This window comes from Tachypleus tridentatus, chromosome 9 (assembly GCF_004210375.1).
Source record: "Tachypleus tridentatus isolate NWPU-2018 chromosome 9, ASM421037v1, whole genome shotgun sequence".
NCBI lineage: Eukaryota > Metazoa > Arthropoda > Merostomata > Xiphosura > Limulidae > Tachypleus > Tachypleus tridentatus.
The window spans coordinates 48,131,623-48,152,779 of record NC_134833.1 but is presented as its reverse complement, the minus strand read 5'-3'; the positions used below and the strand labels follow the sequence as shown (position 1 = coordinate 48,152,779).

The 21,157-nt window shown below is 31.4% G+C and overlaps 1 protein-coding gene across 1 annotated transcript in view; it reads left to right on the top strand.

Annotated features, from left to right (window-relative positions):
* LOC143225204 (uncharacterized) overlaps nt 1-21,157 on the top strand; it is a 159,802-nt gene that overhangs the window by 129,000 nt on the left and 9,645 nt on the right. The window contains exons 5-6 of the mRNA XM_076454206.1: nt 15,221-15,428; nt 20,568-20,695. Of these exons, the coding sequence (XP_076310321.1) occupies nt 15,221-15,428; nt 20,568-20,695 (336 nt within the window). The remainder of the gene's footprint in view (nt 1-15,220; nt 15,429-20,567; nt 20,696-21,157) is intronic.

Below are 21,157 nucleotides of genomic sequence, written 5' to 3'. Positions count from 1 at the left end.
ACCTTCCATCTTTACCAAAAGTGAACCTATATCTTGCACAGCTTATTTACTGCATTTAGAAGGGTGTAGTCTAATAAATTATGCATACCTAAAAGAAAAATATCATTGAAAATAATCTTTAACATATAAAAATACATTAAATGCATCCTTTGACAAATAAATTTCTATACCCCCCGTGGCACAGCGGTATGTCTGCGGACTTACAAGGTAAGAAACTGGTTTTCAACTTCCCGTGATGGGCAGAACACAGATAGCCCATTGTTTAGTTTTGTGCTTAATTATAAACAAACAAAACTATACTAACCACGTCATTCATAAGGACCATGAAAACTGAAAACACTTAAACAAAGTAAAACATGAAATACCCTTCGCCATTGTCATTTAAAACAAGAATACCCTTCACCAACACAACAGTTATAATAACTTTCAATGAAGATAGAAATACAGTTACACTGATTATTCATGTGTGTTGCACTTTAAAATAACATTCAAAATAAAGCAAAATCAAACTCTATATGACTCTTTAAGAAAGTAGGTAAATAAACACTTTGAAAAATACAATTAAACCTAAACACATAAATACTGTACAACAACAAATAAAAAAATTCCTTTAATAAATACCCATACTAAATGTATAAAATTCACTACATTTACATATATACGGTTAAGGTGAGATGTTAGTTATTCATCTAAAGAGTCCAATGCAGCTAAAAGTTTATAGTACACTGTAGTGGTCTGGTTAATAATTTTTCTTGGTCTCAAAATAGCATTTCAGTATGCACCAGGTTCTAATAAAAACAACACATTTGGTTCTAAATCAATATATTTCAAGGATTTAATTAAAAAACTGACTTCCTCGAAACTATCGAGCGCTTAAGCTTCCATCAAGCTGTGTGGTCCAATTAGTTTCATAATTGATGTGTAATTAATCATCAGTGGCTATGATTCATGTGTTCATGATCATATGAACACATATGATTAGATTAGAAATTTATTAGATTTATTAGAAATTTAATAAATTTCTATTTATTACATAGAAATAAGTTTCTATGTAATTCCTTTACATTTCATATAAAGATGAAAGCTTTATAACTTAAGCTTCCATCAAGTTGTGTGCCAATTAGTGGCACTTTAAAAAGCACCGTTTTAACACGAGTATCCTTTTTATCTATGTCAAAAGTTTTATGGACATCTCGACTTTCTTAGCCCTTTCTTCCAGAGCCATCATAGAGAAGGCCACCATCAAACGCATGAGTGTAGTGATTTTTATAATCATCATCATTGTTCTGGCTGCTACCAAAACTGGAACTAAAAAAAACGTCATAGAAGCAGCTGCCACTTGATGAACTTCCTCTGATGTTGATGTATTCTTCAAGCCAAATCTGTCAATATTCTCACTGTTTAGCCATATTTCGGCATTTTGAGGTTGGTCAGGTTAATAGGTGATCTGTCCAGAGAATGTTAACGCATACCACACTTGTTAGTTTTACAAGCAAACATCTCTCCAATGGGGCACATGATTTTACATTTACTTTACTCTTGAAAGTCTGTATTCTCTGCCAGCTTCAGGGTCCAGCATTAGGGTTTCTATGGTAACAGCTGACTCACTTTGTCATGGATTCAGTTGAACCCATACTACCTGTTCTTTGATTGCTACTCTGAGAAGTGAGGTGGCTAATGGTGTTGTGAGATATTTTAGAGACTAGAAGGCTGTCTCCAGAGTCTGCATGTAAAACACATCATTCATTAATGCGTGTCCCCCGCTGGGACAGCGGTAAGTCTTCGAACTTACAATTCTAAAATCAGGGTTTAATTTCCCTCGGTAGACAGATCAGATAGCCCGATGTGGCTTTGCTAATATGAAGACACACACAACACACACATTAGCGTGTTCTCATCAACTGGCTATAAGTATATAAACATAATATCATTCCCAGGTATGTAAGACAGTGTTGTATCACAATAATCAAAAAATATCATCGATGGTTTATCAGAACTCACGAGTTAAAGTTTAGTAACAAGAGTAAGTTACATCAATTGGCAAGCTGAAAGATCAAGATAGCCAGAAATTATTTAAATTTTATAGGAAATGTCAGGATTCAAAGTAATTGATCAAAAATAGTTCCAATTAATAAAACAAACCTTGTTAAGTGCAGAGGTTAAAGCTGCGATAGCCCGGGTCTAGAAACAACATTTCACCTGAAAGTTTCCTTGAAGCTAAAATAAAAAAAAAAAAACAATCTAGATTTATTTATACAGGTTTACATTAGCTCATGCTCAACTTACCATACAACGCGATCCTTACTACCTGACTGATTAATGCGAGCATCTTCGGATCGCGAACTTGACCTAATCTAGTTGCCTCCAGTTTATCTTGGATATCAAAAATGAGCTATCTTTTAACTCTACCAGATTTCCTCCAATACCATCTGATTGTTGGAGCAAAATAATTCAGATACAGTAAGAAAAAAGTCAACATCAGACTGAATGGTTCTCAGAAAATGACCTCAATCTGTTGGAACTTAATGACAACAACATTTCTCCCATCTCTGTTTCCTTCAGATAAAAGTTCAACATAGAGGCATAAATCTTGCATAATGGTGTTATATTTTGACGTTAACATTATATACAGCACACTCTGCATTTTCATGCATTATGAATGACTTTGCAGTACTAACGAAGACACAAAAATTGGTCAGAAAACAAGGTACTTGGTGAATATTTCAATTTGACTATCAAGAATATTACATCACCATCAAGCAATAAAGGGCACTCCAAGCTTATAGTTGTTTTGGTAGTTGCACTTTTATGAATCTCACTTTCTGCAGGTGATTACACCTTGTTTATTTACAAATAAGTTTAATCCAATGGAAATGTTGCCAGGTAATGCTCGCTAAATATAGGTAAAACTATTTCTCCTCTAAATACAGAATGATTTTTCTGATACTTGTACCTGTTTTTAGAAAATCCAATACCTGTAGAATATTTCAAACCAAAACATTGAATGAAAACGATATCTCAATTTCCTACAAATAATGCCTTAAAATTAACTTTATAACTCTATCCAACGTTCAGATAAAGCTCTAGTATTCTTACTTAGGTATTTATATCTGTCATATTTGAATGACAGATTTATTTAGTTTTATGAATGGTTTTGTGTTGAAACTCATACACATCTAATATGCATATAATTACAAACGCAAATATAAGTTACATAAACCTGCAACATCTAAATGCCATTTCACATTGTAGTACTTTATGCCACTGCTTCAGAGATGTTCACCCTTACTACAGTAATCCACACTGCCTAGTTCCATAATCGAAGCCGCGTTAATTACGTTTGATCACATATAGCCATCTGTGAGTGATTCAACTCAACAGGTTTTAAGGCCTTACTAAATATACACTTCCTCGTAAATACATTAGTATTTGTGCTTTTTACTTCCTTGTATAACAATATAAGTCATGAAGAGTTGCAGATAATTAAGGTATTGACATACTTGAGTTATGTGTATTACGTATTACAATGTATCCCAGATAAGCATCCAGATTTTTACGTAATGTTTTACAATTTCGAATAACCTGAAACTGAGTTAAATTGTAATATAGACTTAGAAGTTAAATAAATGTTGATGTGTTTCCAATTTATGATATTAATCAACAAGATTGATTCAACAATTTTTCTAGTACATATATATTTTTAATATACAAACAATAACACAATTTACAATAATAAAGATTTCAACTAATAATTTATGTACAAGAGGTTTACAAACTTACTTGAAATATTGAGTCCTCTATCTTTTTTAGTTGATTTGGATACAATTAACTTTACAGAAAGCGAGCTAGCTCTATGTTCTTCATTCTTTGTCGGTCACACGACGAATTTTTACCGCTGGAGTTATGCAATGTTTTCGTAAAAATACTAACATCCAATGTGAATCCACTGAAGTTAAAAGGTGTATAATGCTTGATATCTTTAAATGTTCCTGGCCACATATATGAAGTTCACGATTAATAAGCGTTATATTAAGCAAGTTAATACCTTTCGAGGCTATAGCGTATGCTTTCTTGTCGCAAAGCCACATCTGACTGTATGCTGTGTCCACTGAGTGTAATCGAACCCATGATTTTAGCGTTGTAAATCCGTTGACTCATCGCTGTAACAGCCGGGCACAGGTTTATAGCACTTCAATTATAACAGACCAATAATATATACTGTCTCTTGTCGCGTCTCTTTGATTATGTTTATCGGCATGAGGAGTTTCCCGAAACTTCAGTTTACGCAACAATATAAACGATGCATCAAATTCACGTACATATATAATTGACTTTTACAATCGAGAATCTTCTATAACTTTGTTTTGTAGGCAGGAGTTTTGCAGTACATATTCGCCAGTATAAGTTATGTACTTTTCTAAATATAAATGTAATTTGAACAAATATTGATATTAAAAAAGACATATGATAGTAAATCGGTCATGCCTTGTAATTCGGTGATTTAATTCTAAATAACTTTGTTTTGATATAACTATTTAGAATTAGCTAAGATTTATTACCCTCTTGCTTATCTATTACATCTCAAACTTTCAGCGCACATGGCCCTCGTGTAGCTTTGCACGAAATTCAAAAACAAAACTAACACTTTGTGAATTTTAGTTATTTAAAATAAACAGCATTTTCTATATATTTGGCAAATGTTTACCATATATAAAGGTCCTCATTGTGAGTAAGATTCTAACATTGTAGTGTACTGACTGATGATATCATGTGGTTGATTTTGATTACATTTACAACTCCAACAGATGAGTTGTATTGTTTTGTTGTATGTGGTTGTGGTTTCATAACGAGAAAGCTGAAAATTAAACAAATTAAGTTAAGTTATATAGTAGATTATGTTTTTAAAAACTGCGAGTCTAGAATAAGGCTTTGTTATACGTATTTTAATATAATTTATACAATCATGAACAAAAATGATCAAGCAGGTACAAATGGGGAGTGGAAATATCATGCTGAATCTTAGTTTCTGTTCTTCTGTTGCCATTAATTATGTCCGACGGGAAATATGATGGTAAAGAAAACAAGAAATAGATTAAATGTGATGGAATACTGTTGTTTTGCGAATCGACCTTCCTGTATGTGTGTTATTTTATCTGCACATACATACTGCACAAAAGGGCTAGCAAACACATTTTAGTGGCTAGTGTATTATCAGGGTGAAAAGGAACAAATAATACATATAATTTCCATAAGGCTGGAATCGTATTCTTCACAAATATGCCACACTTAAGGCTAGAACGTATATAATATGAACTGGAAAAGTTTAATCAAATATTGTACGTTGGACTTTTAAGCGTACTAAAGTGCTTATACACTATCTAGCAGGACCATTAAAAATATTCCCACTAATGCAATGTTTTGGAAAAGCTTCTGAACATGCATTTACATATCTATTTTTATTAAAAATATACAGTTGGACATTTAAAAAGACCAGAGGTATACACATGTATATATAAACCCAGAAGATTTGTGCATTGATATATACATATATATATATATATACACACAAAATTATCGGGCCCAGCATAGCCAGGTGGTTAGGAAGTTCGACTCGTATTCTGAGGTTTGCGGGTTCGAATCCCCATCACACCAAACATGCTCGCCCTTTCAGCCGTGGGAGAGTTATAATATGACGGTCACTCCCACAATTAGTTGGTAAAAGAGTAGCCCAAGAGTTGGCGATGGGTGGTGATGACTAGCTGCCTTCCCTCTAGCCTTACACTGTTAAATTAAGGACGGCTAGCACAGATAGCCCTCGTGTAGCTTTGTGTGAAATTCACAAACAAACGAATACAAAAGCATCAACTATGATCCCTCAGCAATATTTAATATTTTAACTACTTGTCGCACGTTTCAATAGAACTATCACAATAAACATACATGTTCAGTACCCGTATAATCTTTAATAACAAATATTGTGATCTGACTCTTTTTGCACACTAGAGCCAACAACAAAATTACGTCAGATTATTTCCAAACTAAAACTCAATAATTGTTTCTTTAATTTGGCTTGCACTGAGAACGGAAATAGTTTAATAGTTTTGATATTTCTCATGTTTCTGGAGTAACTGATACCTACATAATTGTATTCGACTGACATGCATATCTAAACACAGTGATGTCGAGAAAACCCACTTGTAAAGAAAAATATATATGTAAACACAGTTGAATGATTCAATTAGCCTAATTACACAGTTTGATAATAGGTAGACAAAAAACGATTTGTAAGCATAAAGAAAAGTTTTATTGATGGTGGAACATATTACATATTCCGACAAAACATTTGTCTGTTTTCCTCAGGTATGATTAGTACCGAACAATACAAGGTTTATTTATCGTTAGAAGTGAGATCCCACCTTACCCCTCTACTTAGTGACCTCTACATGTCCATTTTGGAAAAATAATTGTTTGGAAACATAAAATTTTAAGTCTAGTTAAGATACGTACATGATAGTTTCAGTATATAGCAACATGAGAAAGAGATGTTACTCAATTTCATTGAATTCTTAACCACATTATTAACCAATGTCATATTTTTTACACATGAAATAATTCTCTTCCCTTTTTATATATAAGTGTAAAATAATAACATAACAAAGGTACCACCAGCATATATATATATATATATATATATACACAAAACTCCATTCTGTTATACATAAAATCTAATTACTACCTGTCACAGAATATGTCCTCCTACTTCATCTGCAAAAATCGTGCTATATAATTTTGGGACAACAAAAAACACTTATTTAGTTAATTAAAGTACTTTAGGAACATAACAATAGCTAGAAGGTTTAACCGTAGTAACATTAGTTTAACGTTTTACCTATCAACGACACAAACACAACAAATGTATTTTATTTATTAGGTTGAAGAATAATTCGTGAGCGTTTTTAAATAATTTCATTCAAGCATTACATGCAAGACTATACAATACTTCAATGCATGAACACATTACACCCAAAACATTTATTATGATACTTTATTTCATGTAATACCTAGGTATATAGTATGCATTGTTTTAAACGAAATTGCAAGAAATTAAATGCGAAAAGCAGATGGTGTCGAAAATACTCGATTTTGTCCACTTGACATTCCATTTAATGAACTGAAAATGAAAGCAAAAGTTAAAGACATATGAAAATCAAACACACCATCTATTAGAGCAAAAAATTATCTACCAAATGACATGAAATATTTTGCGAAAGCGTTTCATTTATGAATATATTTGTTTAACTTGAAAAAACGCTCAGGAATTATTCCTCAACCCAATACTTTTGTACCAGAAATTGCTAATGAATATAATACCTCTTTTAAATCAATGTTCAAATTATGTAAAAAGGCTATTATATTCATTAACAATTTCTGGTACAAAAGTAAATAAAATACATTTGTTCTGTTTGTGTCGTTGATAGGTAAAACGTTAAACTAATGTTACTACAGTTAAAACTTCTAGTTATTGTTATGTTCCTAAAGTACTTTAATTCACTAAATAAGAGTTTTTTGTCGGCATAAATTAAATGGTACGATTTTTGCATATGAAGTAGGAGGACATATTCTGTGACAGGTAGTAATTAGATTTTATGTATAACAGAATGGAGTTTTGTGTATATATATATATGCTGGTGGTAATAACCTTTTTTAATAATTTGAACACTGATTTAAAAGAGGTATTCAAAATTTCACACTGAATCAGCATCTTACAATCTAACCTCGAAAGAATACATAATGAGAGAATAAAAACAAGACATGTACAGTATTCAATATTAATATGGAGAGAAATACACAGGACAAATGTCACGTTCTTTTGAAATAATACGCAAAGAAAATCAAGGTAACATACGTAGAGGTGAATACCATATATCTGCTTTAACATAACATCTAAATGAACAGATCACAAAATACTTTTGTATGAAACTATTCTCCTTCACCAACCAAAAACTAAAAATATAAAACGAGGCTGTTTAAGACTATAGAAATCATAAAAACAATCATCTTTCATTAAACCGTGATAATGACCTTTAATCCTAGTGTCTTTTGCTTTTGTAATGATATGTAAACACTGTAATCTCTAGTACTGATCATACATGTAAAAGTTGAAACATATAGTGTGTTCCACTATTTTCGGTATGCTTATATTTCGTTGTTTGCTTACCTGTTGTTATATTAGGATAATATGCTTCCTTACTGAATAGTTAGATATTGAATAAAAGTAAGAAGTTTAAACTAATTACTGTATATTCTTGAATATTTAATGTGTTTTCTCTGCAGCATCTCTTGACAAAGCTGAAAAGTTTTATTGAGTATGATCACCCTGCATTAATTATTTAAATTTCGTTTCAAAGTTACTAATGAAATCTTCGTCATTCACAACTAATCAAATATATTGAAGAAATTAGGTGCACCATGTCTTATAAGATGGATAAAAGTACTTGGGTTTTAGTGAGTTTATTTTGCAGAAGGTAATTTAGATTTAATTTAATTGAGCGAAATAACTCTTCTTAAGGCAAGATAGAGTATTACTAATCGTAGAAAGATAAGTTGTAAATAATGTATATCAGTGGAAAAGAATACACATAAAAAAGATTTATAAGAGCCTTTATATAAACACACTACGTCTTAACAGGACTTAACGAGTGTTGGTGTAATTATTTTAAAAGTAGTTTCAACATAACAACTACAATTTTATTAATATCTGTGGGATAATAAACTCATCATTATCACTAAGAGCTCGTGAAATCGCAATATCTAATACTTAGAATACGTCTTCAATGAATCAATTGCGATGAATTCAAAAGATTTTCACTATTATAGATGCTTAATAACTAGTTTATAATATCTCTTTGAACAAATCTTTTATCCTTTGCCATTTTTTATGTCTGTACGTACATGAACATTTTCAATAGGATTATTATCTTATTTAAGTTAATATACTTTTCACGACTAATGAAGATATGTCATTATGTAACTTCCTTGTGTGTAGAAAACAAAAAATTAAAGCTTTTAACATAACTTTTATCACAAAAGTCTAAATTGAACTTCTAATATCCATAAATCTACGGTTGCAAAAAAGTTTCTGATATAAAAAAAAATCCTGCATTAATTAAAACAGATATAATATTACAGATTGGGTTTTAGTAGATATTTCAAAGTTTAAAGTCTCATGCTGTGGTAGAACTACATTGTATTCATTTAGTGTGTTTGATTTATTGATTGCTGGTGAGCGCAAATTACACAATGGGCTAACTGTGCTTTACTACCACATGTATTAAAATCTTATTTTCAACGTTATAAGTCCATAGATTTACAGATGAACCATTGGAGAAGACTGTTTTTCTTTATTTGGCATTTAACTTCAAAACACAAACCAATGAAAACAAAGTAGAATTGTCTGTTGACGCTTAATCCGCTTTCAACAACTCGAGAATTGAGGTTGTAATTTCATTTTTATAGAAGAGCACGTTTCAATACGTAAATAGAAAAAAATGTGCTTTTGCCAAGAATTGATTTATACCATAAATATCATTCCTTTAAATTTCTTCTTTCCACAGCTTATTATTTAAATTTTGCCAAATTCGTTCTTTATGAACTACTTTGATTGAAAATGACAATTTTCCAAATTATTATTCTTTAAAAAATGTTTATAGCTAAGCTTCTGTATTTAATAAGTAAGAAATATTATTTAATTATTACACATATTAATTAGTAGTTTGTTTTTAACTATTAGTTCGTCTGACAAACAGGAATAAAGGGGTAGAGGCACACACATCAGGAGAAGGTCACAGAAAAATTTCAGTTACTGATTATCTGTTCGTGTATGGTGAAGTTCATCGTTAAGAAGTGGAATGTATTTTATTACATTCATTCACTACCCAACTCAGACCGCCCTTCCAAACTCAGCAGCCCAACAGATAGGGAAATGATTAAAGATGATACTCTGAGGCCAACAGTGACTTTAAATTACTTGCAAAGTTTCATGTTTGTGCTGGGTGTCAATGTACATACATCAACAATGTCCTTGTCCCTGCACAAACTGAGAGGTAAGAAAGAAACATCTTCTATAAAACGAATAATCTTAATTTTTTATGGAGTTTGCGAAAAAGCATGTAAATTATACTGCAGACACGTGGCAGAAGATTTTATGGTCAGACGAGATGAAATTAAGATTTCTGGTCTAAATTCAAAACGTTACGTCTAGCGCAGGCCTAACACAGTACATCACCCAATAAGTATTATCCCAACTGTCAAGCAATATGGTGAGAGCATCATGTTATGAAAATGTTTCTCATCAGCAGGACTGGGAAACTTGTCAGGATTAAGGGAAGATGGATGGTGTAAAGAACAAGTGAATCTTGAGGAAAGTAATCTAGAATTAGTTCTAAAATTCCAATTAAATGGATCAATGACTCGAAGCACAAGGTCAAAGCCACACTGGAGTGATTTAAAAAGAAGTAAGAGAATGTCCTGGAGTGACGCAGTCAAAGTCCTGATTTTAATACAAAAAAAAAATTACGGCAAGACTTAAGAATTACAGTCCATTAACGATCTTCAACAAACATGTCAAAACTGAAGCACTACTTTCAGGAAGAATCAATAAAAATTACCCATCCATAGGTCAAAGCTGGTAAAGACTTATTCAAAAAGAATCACAGCAGTAATTGCTGCCAAAGATGCTTCCAACAGGTACGAGCTTAGGGGAACTGAATACCTATGCAGTAAGCAAATTTAATTTCATATATTTTCTTTGCAGATTTTAATCTCCTTAACTCATAACAGTTTTAAGTTTAACAGATTCATTAATTTTTTTACATTATTTCTATTTCTTCATTAACATTATTGGTAGGGGTGAATACTTTTGCAAAGCATTATATCTGAATATAATACCAGTACCATAAGTACAACATTATTAGTTTCGTTACTAATAACTTAATCCAATGTGTGGCAAGAGAGCTCAAAACATGGATTATGAAGTAATACTTCATAATCGGCCTAACATGATCTGGTTGTTAGGACTGTTGACTCTCACGTTGCGGTTCGCGAGTTCAGATCCAATCACCTAAGATGCCTGCATTTTCAGCCTTGGGGGCATTATAAGGTGACGATCAATTCCATTATTCAACAGTAAAACAATATTAAAAAAATTAGAGGTAAGTGCTATTGACTATCTTCCTTCCATCTAGTCCATCACTGTTAAGTTAGAGACAACTAACACATATAGCCCTCGAGCAGTTTTTCGCGAACTAGAAAATAAATCAAGCCAATACTTCATAACGGTGAAATTCCATATTCCTATTCAAAACATGAGATGAAACTATATTATTATTTTAATCACACGAAATATATGTCACAGTTAAGTTCCCTTAACATATTAGCTATGACACTAATGGTGAATTCATATATAAATATTTTACTTTGGCAGTCTTTCATAGAAATTCATTTCTGTGGAGAAAAAAAAACTAAATTTTAAGGTTATTATGGTATGAACTATAAAAATTCATTATAAGTTGCATTCAAGCTATTTTAAATTTGAGAAGTATTTCAAACCTTAAATGTAATAGATTATAGAAATTCTGAAATATTGTAAAGAACTGAATTTTTTGTGCGACAGCTCAGTGGTAAACAACATGTTAAATTCCAACAAATATTTTTCAGTGAACTAATTTATTAGTTAAATTTTAATAATAAAGATCAATTGTATTTGTTGTATGAATAATTTTAAGTATGCTATTTTAGCCAAATAATTACGATAAAATTTGAGTATTTTTTTGCCCTTAGTTCCGGTTCATCGATTCTCACTCTTACGCAATCTGGATAAAACTGTCTGTTTGTTTGTTTTGGAATTTCGCACAAAGCTACTCGAGGGCTATCTGTGCTAGCCGTCCCTAATTTAGTAGTGTAAGACTAGAGGGAAGGCAGCTAGTCATCACCACCCACCGCCAACTCTTGGGCTACTCTTTTACCAACGAATAGTGGGATTGACCGTCACATTATCCACCCCATGGCTGGGAGGGCGAGCATGTTTAGCGCGACGCGGGCGCGAACCCGCGACCCTCAGATTACGAGTCGCACGCCTTACGCGCTTGGCCATGCCAGGCCAATAAAACTATCAAGTTACTTTTCCTGAAATATTCCATGCGTAATCAAACTTAAACGTATTAGATACCTCTCAATTGATGTTTTTAAATATTGTTCAAACATATTGCTGTTTATTTAAGATTTAAGCAAAAATTTATAAAATTATTCTATTTTTAATTTTTCATGCCCGGTGTTTCAGAAGTAGAACGTTATAAAGTGACATTTAATACCATTATTAGTTGGTAGCCCAAGAGTCAGTGGTTGTTAGTGATGATTAGCTACCTTCCCTCAACTAACTTAGGGTCGACTAACACAGATAGCTCTGGTGTAGTTTTGCCTGAAATTCAAAACAAACAAGTCTACTGTTTATTTTATTTCTTAATCTTTTGTGCACTATTTAAGAAATATTAATATTATTAAAACGATTATCTTTAAACAATTATGTTTATAAAATCAAATTATTGTTCATACATATCTAAATGTTTTATGATTCAGTGAATTTAATGATGTTTGAATCAAGTTCATTAGTATCAGTGTCTAACATTTCATAAGTTAGTTGGTTTTCTTATTATTATAGACACTGAATGAATATTTTTATGCAAAACTCAACCTTATGTTCAACTGTAAGAATCAATATATTATCACTGTGAGTGGTAAAAATCACTTTTGGGTTTTTTTTCCAGCCCGAGCGCTTTTCTAACGTGAATGTATTATCTGATATCTAATTCCGAGAATAACAATATTTTAACCACATTTAAACTTTTCGTGTTTAAAATTTTACACGTTAACGTGAAAGTTGATAATATATCTTAATTCAAACATTATGGTTTTAGTGTAAGTTAGTACAATAGTTTCATGTGGATTTATACATTAGGTAAAAGAAGTGCTGACCTTTTATGGTTAGCATAACATTACTGATAAGAAAAGATACAGAACCTTAATGAGAAGAAGAAATGGATGCTAAAAAGTAGACAGATAGAATGTTATTAAATCAAATATGCGGTAACATTTTTTTACATTATAGAATATTTTCTTCTAGATATATTTGTAATGAGCAATTTTTATGATATTAAGTATACCAAGGGTGAAGACATAGGATCTAGTGATTCTATCAAATAATAGATTATTGAAGATATTTACTGTGTTTAATTAAAACGTTATTCATTTCTTCTAACTCTACAATACTGACAGAGTAATTTTTTTCTGTAAGGAATGATTGACTAACGTAGAATTTCTTATATCAGGGTGAAGTGGTAACTATCATAGTTAATATATTGCTTCCAAAAATAAAAGAAAATGTGTGTCAAAAGTCAGACAAGTGATACATTTTAAGCGGTTTTTCAGATTTTTTTCAACACAAACGTTCATAGATTAGTTTTATATTTCTATGCATCTCTTACTACAGGACTGTGAATTACCCGTTCTTATTCTAAACATGTTTTATTGAAATTACAGTTTTATTTTATAAAGTTTTGTTAAATACTTAACCTCAAGTTTTTAACTTTGACTTCTTGTGATAGATTATTAACTATCAGTGGACTGATTTTTATAAATAGTATAGACTAGTATATCTTTAACTAAATACGGTACACGCAATACTTTGAAACTGTAATTTTCACCAGTTTAGTTTTCAAATTCTACAGTCCCCATAACATGCACACACAGTTAAAAAAAAAGGATAATCTTATTATGATTAAACATTTGAAATAATTTTACTTGGATCATCAAGTAATATTTTTTAATGAAAAAGTTTCCTTCTATTATAAATGAGCTTTCAATTCAAAACATAACTTCAATTATAAATACCTTATATAATTCTACTAAAGTTGTAATATTTATGCTTGTGCTTTATCCTAAAATCGCTCAGTTATTTCATTACTTTACCTTGTTGGAGCATGATAAATTTAGAGTTAGTTATATTTTATATGTTATCTCGTTTAATCTAGCTTACTGAAGATAGAACACGTATATACCTAAACGTTCATGTAGTAAAAGTTTGTTGCTGTTTCACAAGTTTCAAGTGTTTTCGCTGTTGTACTTTTATTCATTGTTAAACTTTGATTCCTGTCTAATGAATCTGTTGTATATGTTACGAGAGTTTGGAAATTTGTATAATTATGAAGAAAGGGTATACCCATTTAAATTTCCCAACGTTTTCAGTTCTTTAGTTACAGATGAGTAGTGTGATGTTAAGAAATTTGTCTTTCTGCTTTTTACCATTTATCTACAAATAATCCCAGCATCGGGAATACTTTTTATTCATGAATGTGGTAATGAATGAATTAATCAACAATTTAAATTTCATGATATTTTTTCAACCTAAGAGCTTATAATACTAAATATCACTGTTCGATTTCCGTGGTAGATAAAAAGCACGTAACCCATTGTGCAGTTTTGCGCTTCAACATCAAACATAAAAGGGAAGAGCGCAACTTTCGGACATAACCCGCTATTTGTTGATTCATTTAATAGAACCACATTTGACGTGCTCTCGCTGTATCAATGGTTAGCTTGTGAGATTATAATACTGACAATACGAATTCAATACTCGCGCTGGGCACAGTTAAGATGGCCTAAGATGTAGCTTAAAAACAAACTGAACAATTAATATTTTGTTCCTTTTAATATATAACCATAATTCATAATCTGAAGTTTTGATTACCTTTAATCACATTTAAATGACCAAAATCAAGGCATAGGGTCAATGCACAATATGATACTCTGAAATTTATATTTATATAAGCCTAACTTTTAATCTAATCGTTATATTACCTTTGCACATTGATATGTCTTAAAGTTTGAAAATAAGACAACTTCTATTGAATAACTTCGATATTTAAAGTAAATAAAACGATGTCAAGGAAGAGTGGACAGTTGCTTGCATTGTTCCAGGCCTGCGGTCTCAGCATTAAGTTTTTGACTTTATTAAATTGAGTTTCATTACAAATAAATAACAAATACTATTTTGTGCAGATTTTGTTACGAAATATTAAAAATATTATCCATGTTCCGACGACTGTAGTAGTTAAATATAAGTATATGGTATTAATCAAAGTTTTCTTAATCAAAATCGCTATTTCAGGCACCTAAGAATTATCAAAAACCACTTTCACCAATTACAAAAGAAAAATTGCTTGGTTCCACGTTGGCTCTATCCTTCGTCCTTAAGCAAACGCACCAATGGAACAACCCCACCCACATACGTTGCACATCTGTGGTAGTACAGGAGTATTCACAGAGCGTAGAAGAGCTATTTGTTAGAGATACAAAATCCACTGAACTTCGTGCAGGTAAGTTATTTAAGAAGATGTATTCTTCTAGAACGACAAGTAACGCTTTTCTCATAATCAAAATAAGTGAGGAAATTTTGAACCATGAAATTAGCATATAGTATATCCTTTCAAACTGGAATAAGTATTGTTATTAACTTTCGCAACAATTACATTGAAAGCTATTTCAAAATCCTAATACTTAATTTTCTTATTATCCAAATTGCGTGCATTAATTACAATTTACTTTAAACAAAATATGAACTGCACACTAAAGGCTATTTCTTATTTGAAAAGTAAATTAAAATTTTTATATTGTTGATAACTTACGTACAAGCCATGTGCATATGTTTAGTTCTACCTGCATACTACTAAAGTTTTGACAAAAATGTTTGCATATTTTCTAACAAATAAGATAATTATCGTTAAGATGGAATACAAATACAATTAACACTGTCAAACTGCAAAATCCTAGTTATCTTAAACATCTGAACATGTGATTTCTATAATGAGACGTCATAAACGACACTATCTATCGCCACAAAATCTTGCCTAAACAAATATAATCACAAAATGTACAACGTCAAATTACACTATACAACATAAATTTTGTTCCTGGAGAGTATATGTGATTTCTTAATAGCTTTTATTGTAAATGTACAGAAAATGGCCATTATTCCCTTCAAACTTTGCTTTTGTGATCTGGATAATGAAATTTAGAAATTAACTTATTTTATATGTAAAAACGAGCAAACTTGCACATTTTTATTTACATAAGATCTGAATAAAACAACATATGAATCAAGATTTACATGTATTTATACTAAAGTTATACAAAAATGTTTAGAAGTGAGTAGCTGTTCGAGATTTACAACTGTAATGTAAATCACTTTCACGTATCAGCCCCCAGATATAGCATCGGCATTCGACTTTGTTAAACCGAGATCTCTGATCAAGTCATTATGGTTTTTTGGTTGGGGTAGTATGGGCTCCTCTCACCAGCTGCACCTCTGAAATGTTAATCTGGATCTTCAACGTTTCCCCCTCTTCTGATTTGCTGCTCTCTTCTGAGGATAGCTGCTTTCTCTCTGAGTGGGTACAGGGAGCTCAGGGCAGTGTAACCCTGAGATGATGGATGATGGAAGGTCCGGAAACATAATAGCAGATGTATTCTTACCAGCCCGACGTTTGGAAGAGTCCACCATGCAGAAGTAGCAATTGCTTGAGTGGTCAGTGGGTTCACGCCAAATTTTTGGAAAGCGAACTTCATGGCTCTCTTTTCCCTCTGTACCATCCTGTAAAAGAAAAAATAAAATTGTTATTATGAAGAATAAATTTATTTCATCCAAAACTAATGTGTAAGAGGTTTATGTAAAATATTTTATATGTGATACTTTTCAATACTATTGAAAAAAATAAATTAAAAGATATTTAAATTTTAAAAGGTCTAAAATGTGTATAATATAAAATCTTACTATTCAAGCAAGCAAAAAAATGTCCATCTTACCTTATAGAGTGTTTCTGTAGTGCTTGCAGGTAAAATGAGGCGTCCATGGTTTGTCTTGATCCCCAACAGGCATGCTGAAATATGCCTTGAAGGCTTCACACATTTTAGCAGATGCTGTCACAGAGTACTTTTTTGCTCTTGTCTTGATAAATTGGCCGCATAAATAGCAGAATGCTTACAGCTTCTCGATGCCATCTCTGATAAAGTCAGATAGGTCTATGTGTTCACTTAGGCGGCTAGAACTAAACTGAAGTGGTGAGTAAAGATCCCCTGTATATATATTATTATGGAAAGTTCTAGAAAATTCTAAAAGGTTCTTGAAAATTCTCGTAAGTTTTACAACATTCTAGAAAATTCTTGTAAGTTCGAAAAAATTCTCTATCAGCTACTCAGCACTGAATCTACCTGGAATGTTCTGGAAAATGGGTAAATTTGAAAATTTCATTATTCAGGTCACAAAAGCAAAGTTTTAAGACAAAATGGGCCTATACCATTTACTTTAGGCATAAGCAATTGGGAAATAATACTCTTTGCCCAGGAACAAAAAAAAAGCAAAAATATTGTTACATAGTGTTATTATAAGTATGTATAACATGCGCACTGTGAGCAGTGGCTTTGTCATCATGGATCACAAAGATATTGCCAAATGTTACCTTACCTGATAGCAGAAACTTCATCTTCTTGTGATGTCTTTGGGAGGCTCCATTGACGTTTCCTCAGACAGTACATAGGAAAGACAGCTGTCCTTCATCTTTTTTCCAAGCCAACAACGAACACGAGTCCTACAATCAGCCTTAACAAGCCTTATGCAGGAGACATTAAAAAAAGACATATCACTAGTGTCCTGATTTTTGCTGGCATGCTGTCTTGCTCAAGTAATACAGTGACAGCATTGAATCCTTGTATGGATTTGTAGATAGCTCTTCTTGAAAATAATTTTATTTGGCCAGTCTCCTATTTGCAGTTTCTGAATACCCTAGATCGAATGCGTTCATGCCATTCTTGTAGTAATGACATGTTAACTTTTAAAAACCCGATTATCTTGGGGATTAATTTTCCAACGACTACCAACTGCCTTTCCTAGAACAAGTCTTTTTACATTCCAATGAAGTTTCGGGTTTCTGGGTGCAATAAATACACTTGTAGGAGTATATTACTCTTCTGACAATGACCATTTGCTTCATACCACATCTGGACAGTCGAACAATTTGACGTCCTTTAACTTTGGCAGGTAACGAGATATGACTGGACATCAAATGAAAAGCGTTGATCAGTTTCGTAAAAGATTATACCAAATGCGCACCATTTTACACAAAACAAGTATAAATGTGTACTTTGACGAATAAACCCTCAAAACAACTCATACATGTTTGTCCAATCATACGCTACATTCTCTGCTACTACTCAATAACTACTATATGCATGCAGACAATAACATAAATATAGAACAGTACACAAACATTTTTCTAAAGACTATATTTGCATGCAATATAAACATAAAACTTAATTTTTAAGAATTGTAAGAAATGTGGCTGAGTCATGAACATCACTTGAAATATTTTATACTTAGTCAGATTGAGATATATAAATTTCAAAACTTGAGCAAAATTTCTTTGTTTTCGTTTTTACAATTCGACTTCAAAAGAAAGTCTAAGTTTCAGGTGTATTTTTCATAAATATCGAAAAATCTCACATTACTTCCATCAATTGTTGAAGTTTCTAATGGTACTTACGGTATTTAACTCTGTACAGATGTTTTATTTTTCTTCATTATTTCAGCTTCAACTTTTCCATAAAAAAGGTGATTTTTGTATTCCTTAATTATAGATAATTTTATTTTCCCTAATTTCATTTATGGAAAACCATGCAATTTTTATTTTTATTTTAATATATGTTATCCTCGTACAAACATCCTAAATCTTTGAATTTTTTTTATATTTGAAGATTAAAGAAACTATATTCTGACATTACTAGTAATATAATAGAGCTGTCATTTCACACATACTGTTTACTTGTTTTATACAAAAAAGGAAGTTCCTATCTTGTCATCCATTTTGTTAATAAAATATTAGATAAAAATTCCTTATCATTATTTTAAGAACCTAATCTATATCAAAGCATATGTGTGCAAGTTACGTTCTATTTCGCAAAATATCAAGATTCATAAAAGCCAAAATGCATTTATCCTCATAGAATAGCTCTATTACTGTTTCATAACAATTTTAGTAACGGGAGTGCAACGAGGCAGTGAGAAGTGGTGCCGTGAAACCTTATACGTGTAGTGAGTGTTAGTATAATAAGTTTAAAGAAAAGATCTGTTGCTAACTTAGCCTAAAGACAAGTGCATAAACGTTACCATGAATGTAAAATCATTAATTCCATTTTAAACTTAAATCCTTTCTGAATTTTTAATTTTCCTACTTTTAATAAACTCAACTGAGACTCAAAATTAAGAAATCAAAATATATTTTTCCAGTTTTGTTGTCTATACATTTCATTTTATACTTTGAGTACGTAGACTAACAATAATATTTGGTTATATTTTTGCTCCTGAGAACATGAAATAAAAGTCATTGTTGGAACGTAATTTTACCAAAATGCACTGGTTTATCTATACATTAGAAGTTGTTAATTTAACTGATGTTATTAACAATTATTTTACGAATACGATACAAATTCATTTAATGAATGATCTTAATTTTGATTGGCTCATTAAAGGATTAACCGACGTTTAACTGACTCTACCACATTTTTCTACATCTTTGTTGGTCAAGCTTGATTTCGCAAAATTTGTTTATTTCAGTTAGATATAAAAAATGAGGTTAGGAGATACTATGTGGTGGGAGTGGTAGTACTAGTTATGAAATTGATTTCATAGCATTTGAAAACGTTTTATCCTGTGTACAGTGAGAGTAACTTATTAAAAAACTTGCTTGCGAAGCAATAAGTAAAAGGTATAAATACGTATTTTATCAAATATTCTCTCTTTTTAATTAAGCATTTCAAAATAAAAAGTAATATATAGATGTTTTCATTATAAGCTATATACCTAAGTCAATGTTAACTTATTTGTATAAATCTTAATGTTTTGTTCTTTTTACACGATCGAGCTTAAATAAAGCTTTAACTGAGAATCATTGATCTTATTTTCATTAAGTTTGGAGTGAGTAGTCATCAAGGATAAGATATGATCTGATAGATGCAAACTGGAAGCTCACTCACTTAAGTATCCACCTGGGAACCTCTATTTCTTTTCCGTGCGTTGAATGGGCATTTTAGATATCAATATCTAAAGATTTATAAATGTTTACATAAGCCAATATTTTAATCTAACTCTTCTATATTATTCCAAATTAATATTTTAATAAAATCAAGGACATTTATTATGAGTATTTCGTAGAACCAAAAAGAGGATACTTCATTCTAAATCATATTTTTAGCCCAACTTTTGTAAAATAGCAAAAAGTTCAAAGTATTTACTTTTCTTAATACAACAACGTACTTCTTATTTTTCCCCTTCAAAAGATCGTACTTGGTGGATGCATTGATAAGGTTCAGTGTTAGCATAGTCGTAAATAAAAACCTAATTATATCCTAACCTACAATTCCATTCTAGTTATTTAAAATGTCAAACATTTTTCCAATTTTTTTAGCAAAGAATGGACCACAGATATTTGGATTAAAGTCAAGCTATGAACTTGGAGACAGAGTTAATGCCAATTGTTCTTCTCCAAAGGTTGTTAGTCCTCCTATCCTGAGATGGTATGTCAACAAAGAAGAGGTAGGAAGTTTATATTGTGATAGCATTAATACATCCATAATTTGGCAATGATGCTTCATTTCATGTGTTAAAATTATGTTACAAGTTTCACATAAACGTTTTACTTGAATTAGACTTAAAACAGTTTACAGTTTACGATACGTGTTTTTCAGGCTAAGTAAGTTTTATTGAAAGACTCAAAACCTACCACTTGATTTGCATAGCATATTTTTATTACCGCAAAAGAGCGCTATGCACATTGAGCGGTGGGTGTGTTATAACAGGGAGGTCAAATCCCACTATTCAATTAAAGTAGTCCAAGAGTTGACAATGGGCGTTGTCGACTAATGGCCTCTTTATGCTCTTTTTCTACTACACACCATTCCAATATTTTTAACCTTGCAGTTAATGAAGATTGCATATTTACGGTTCCGAATGATACCATCTCTTTTTACTTTCAATTGCATTTTGATAGTCACATTT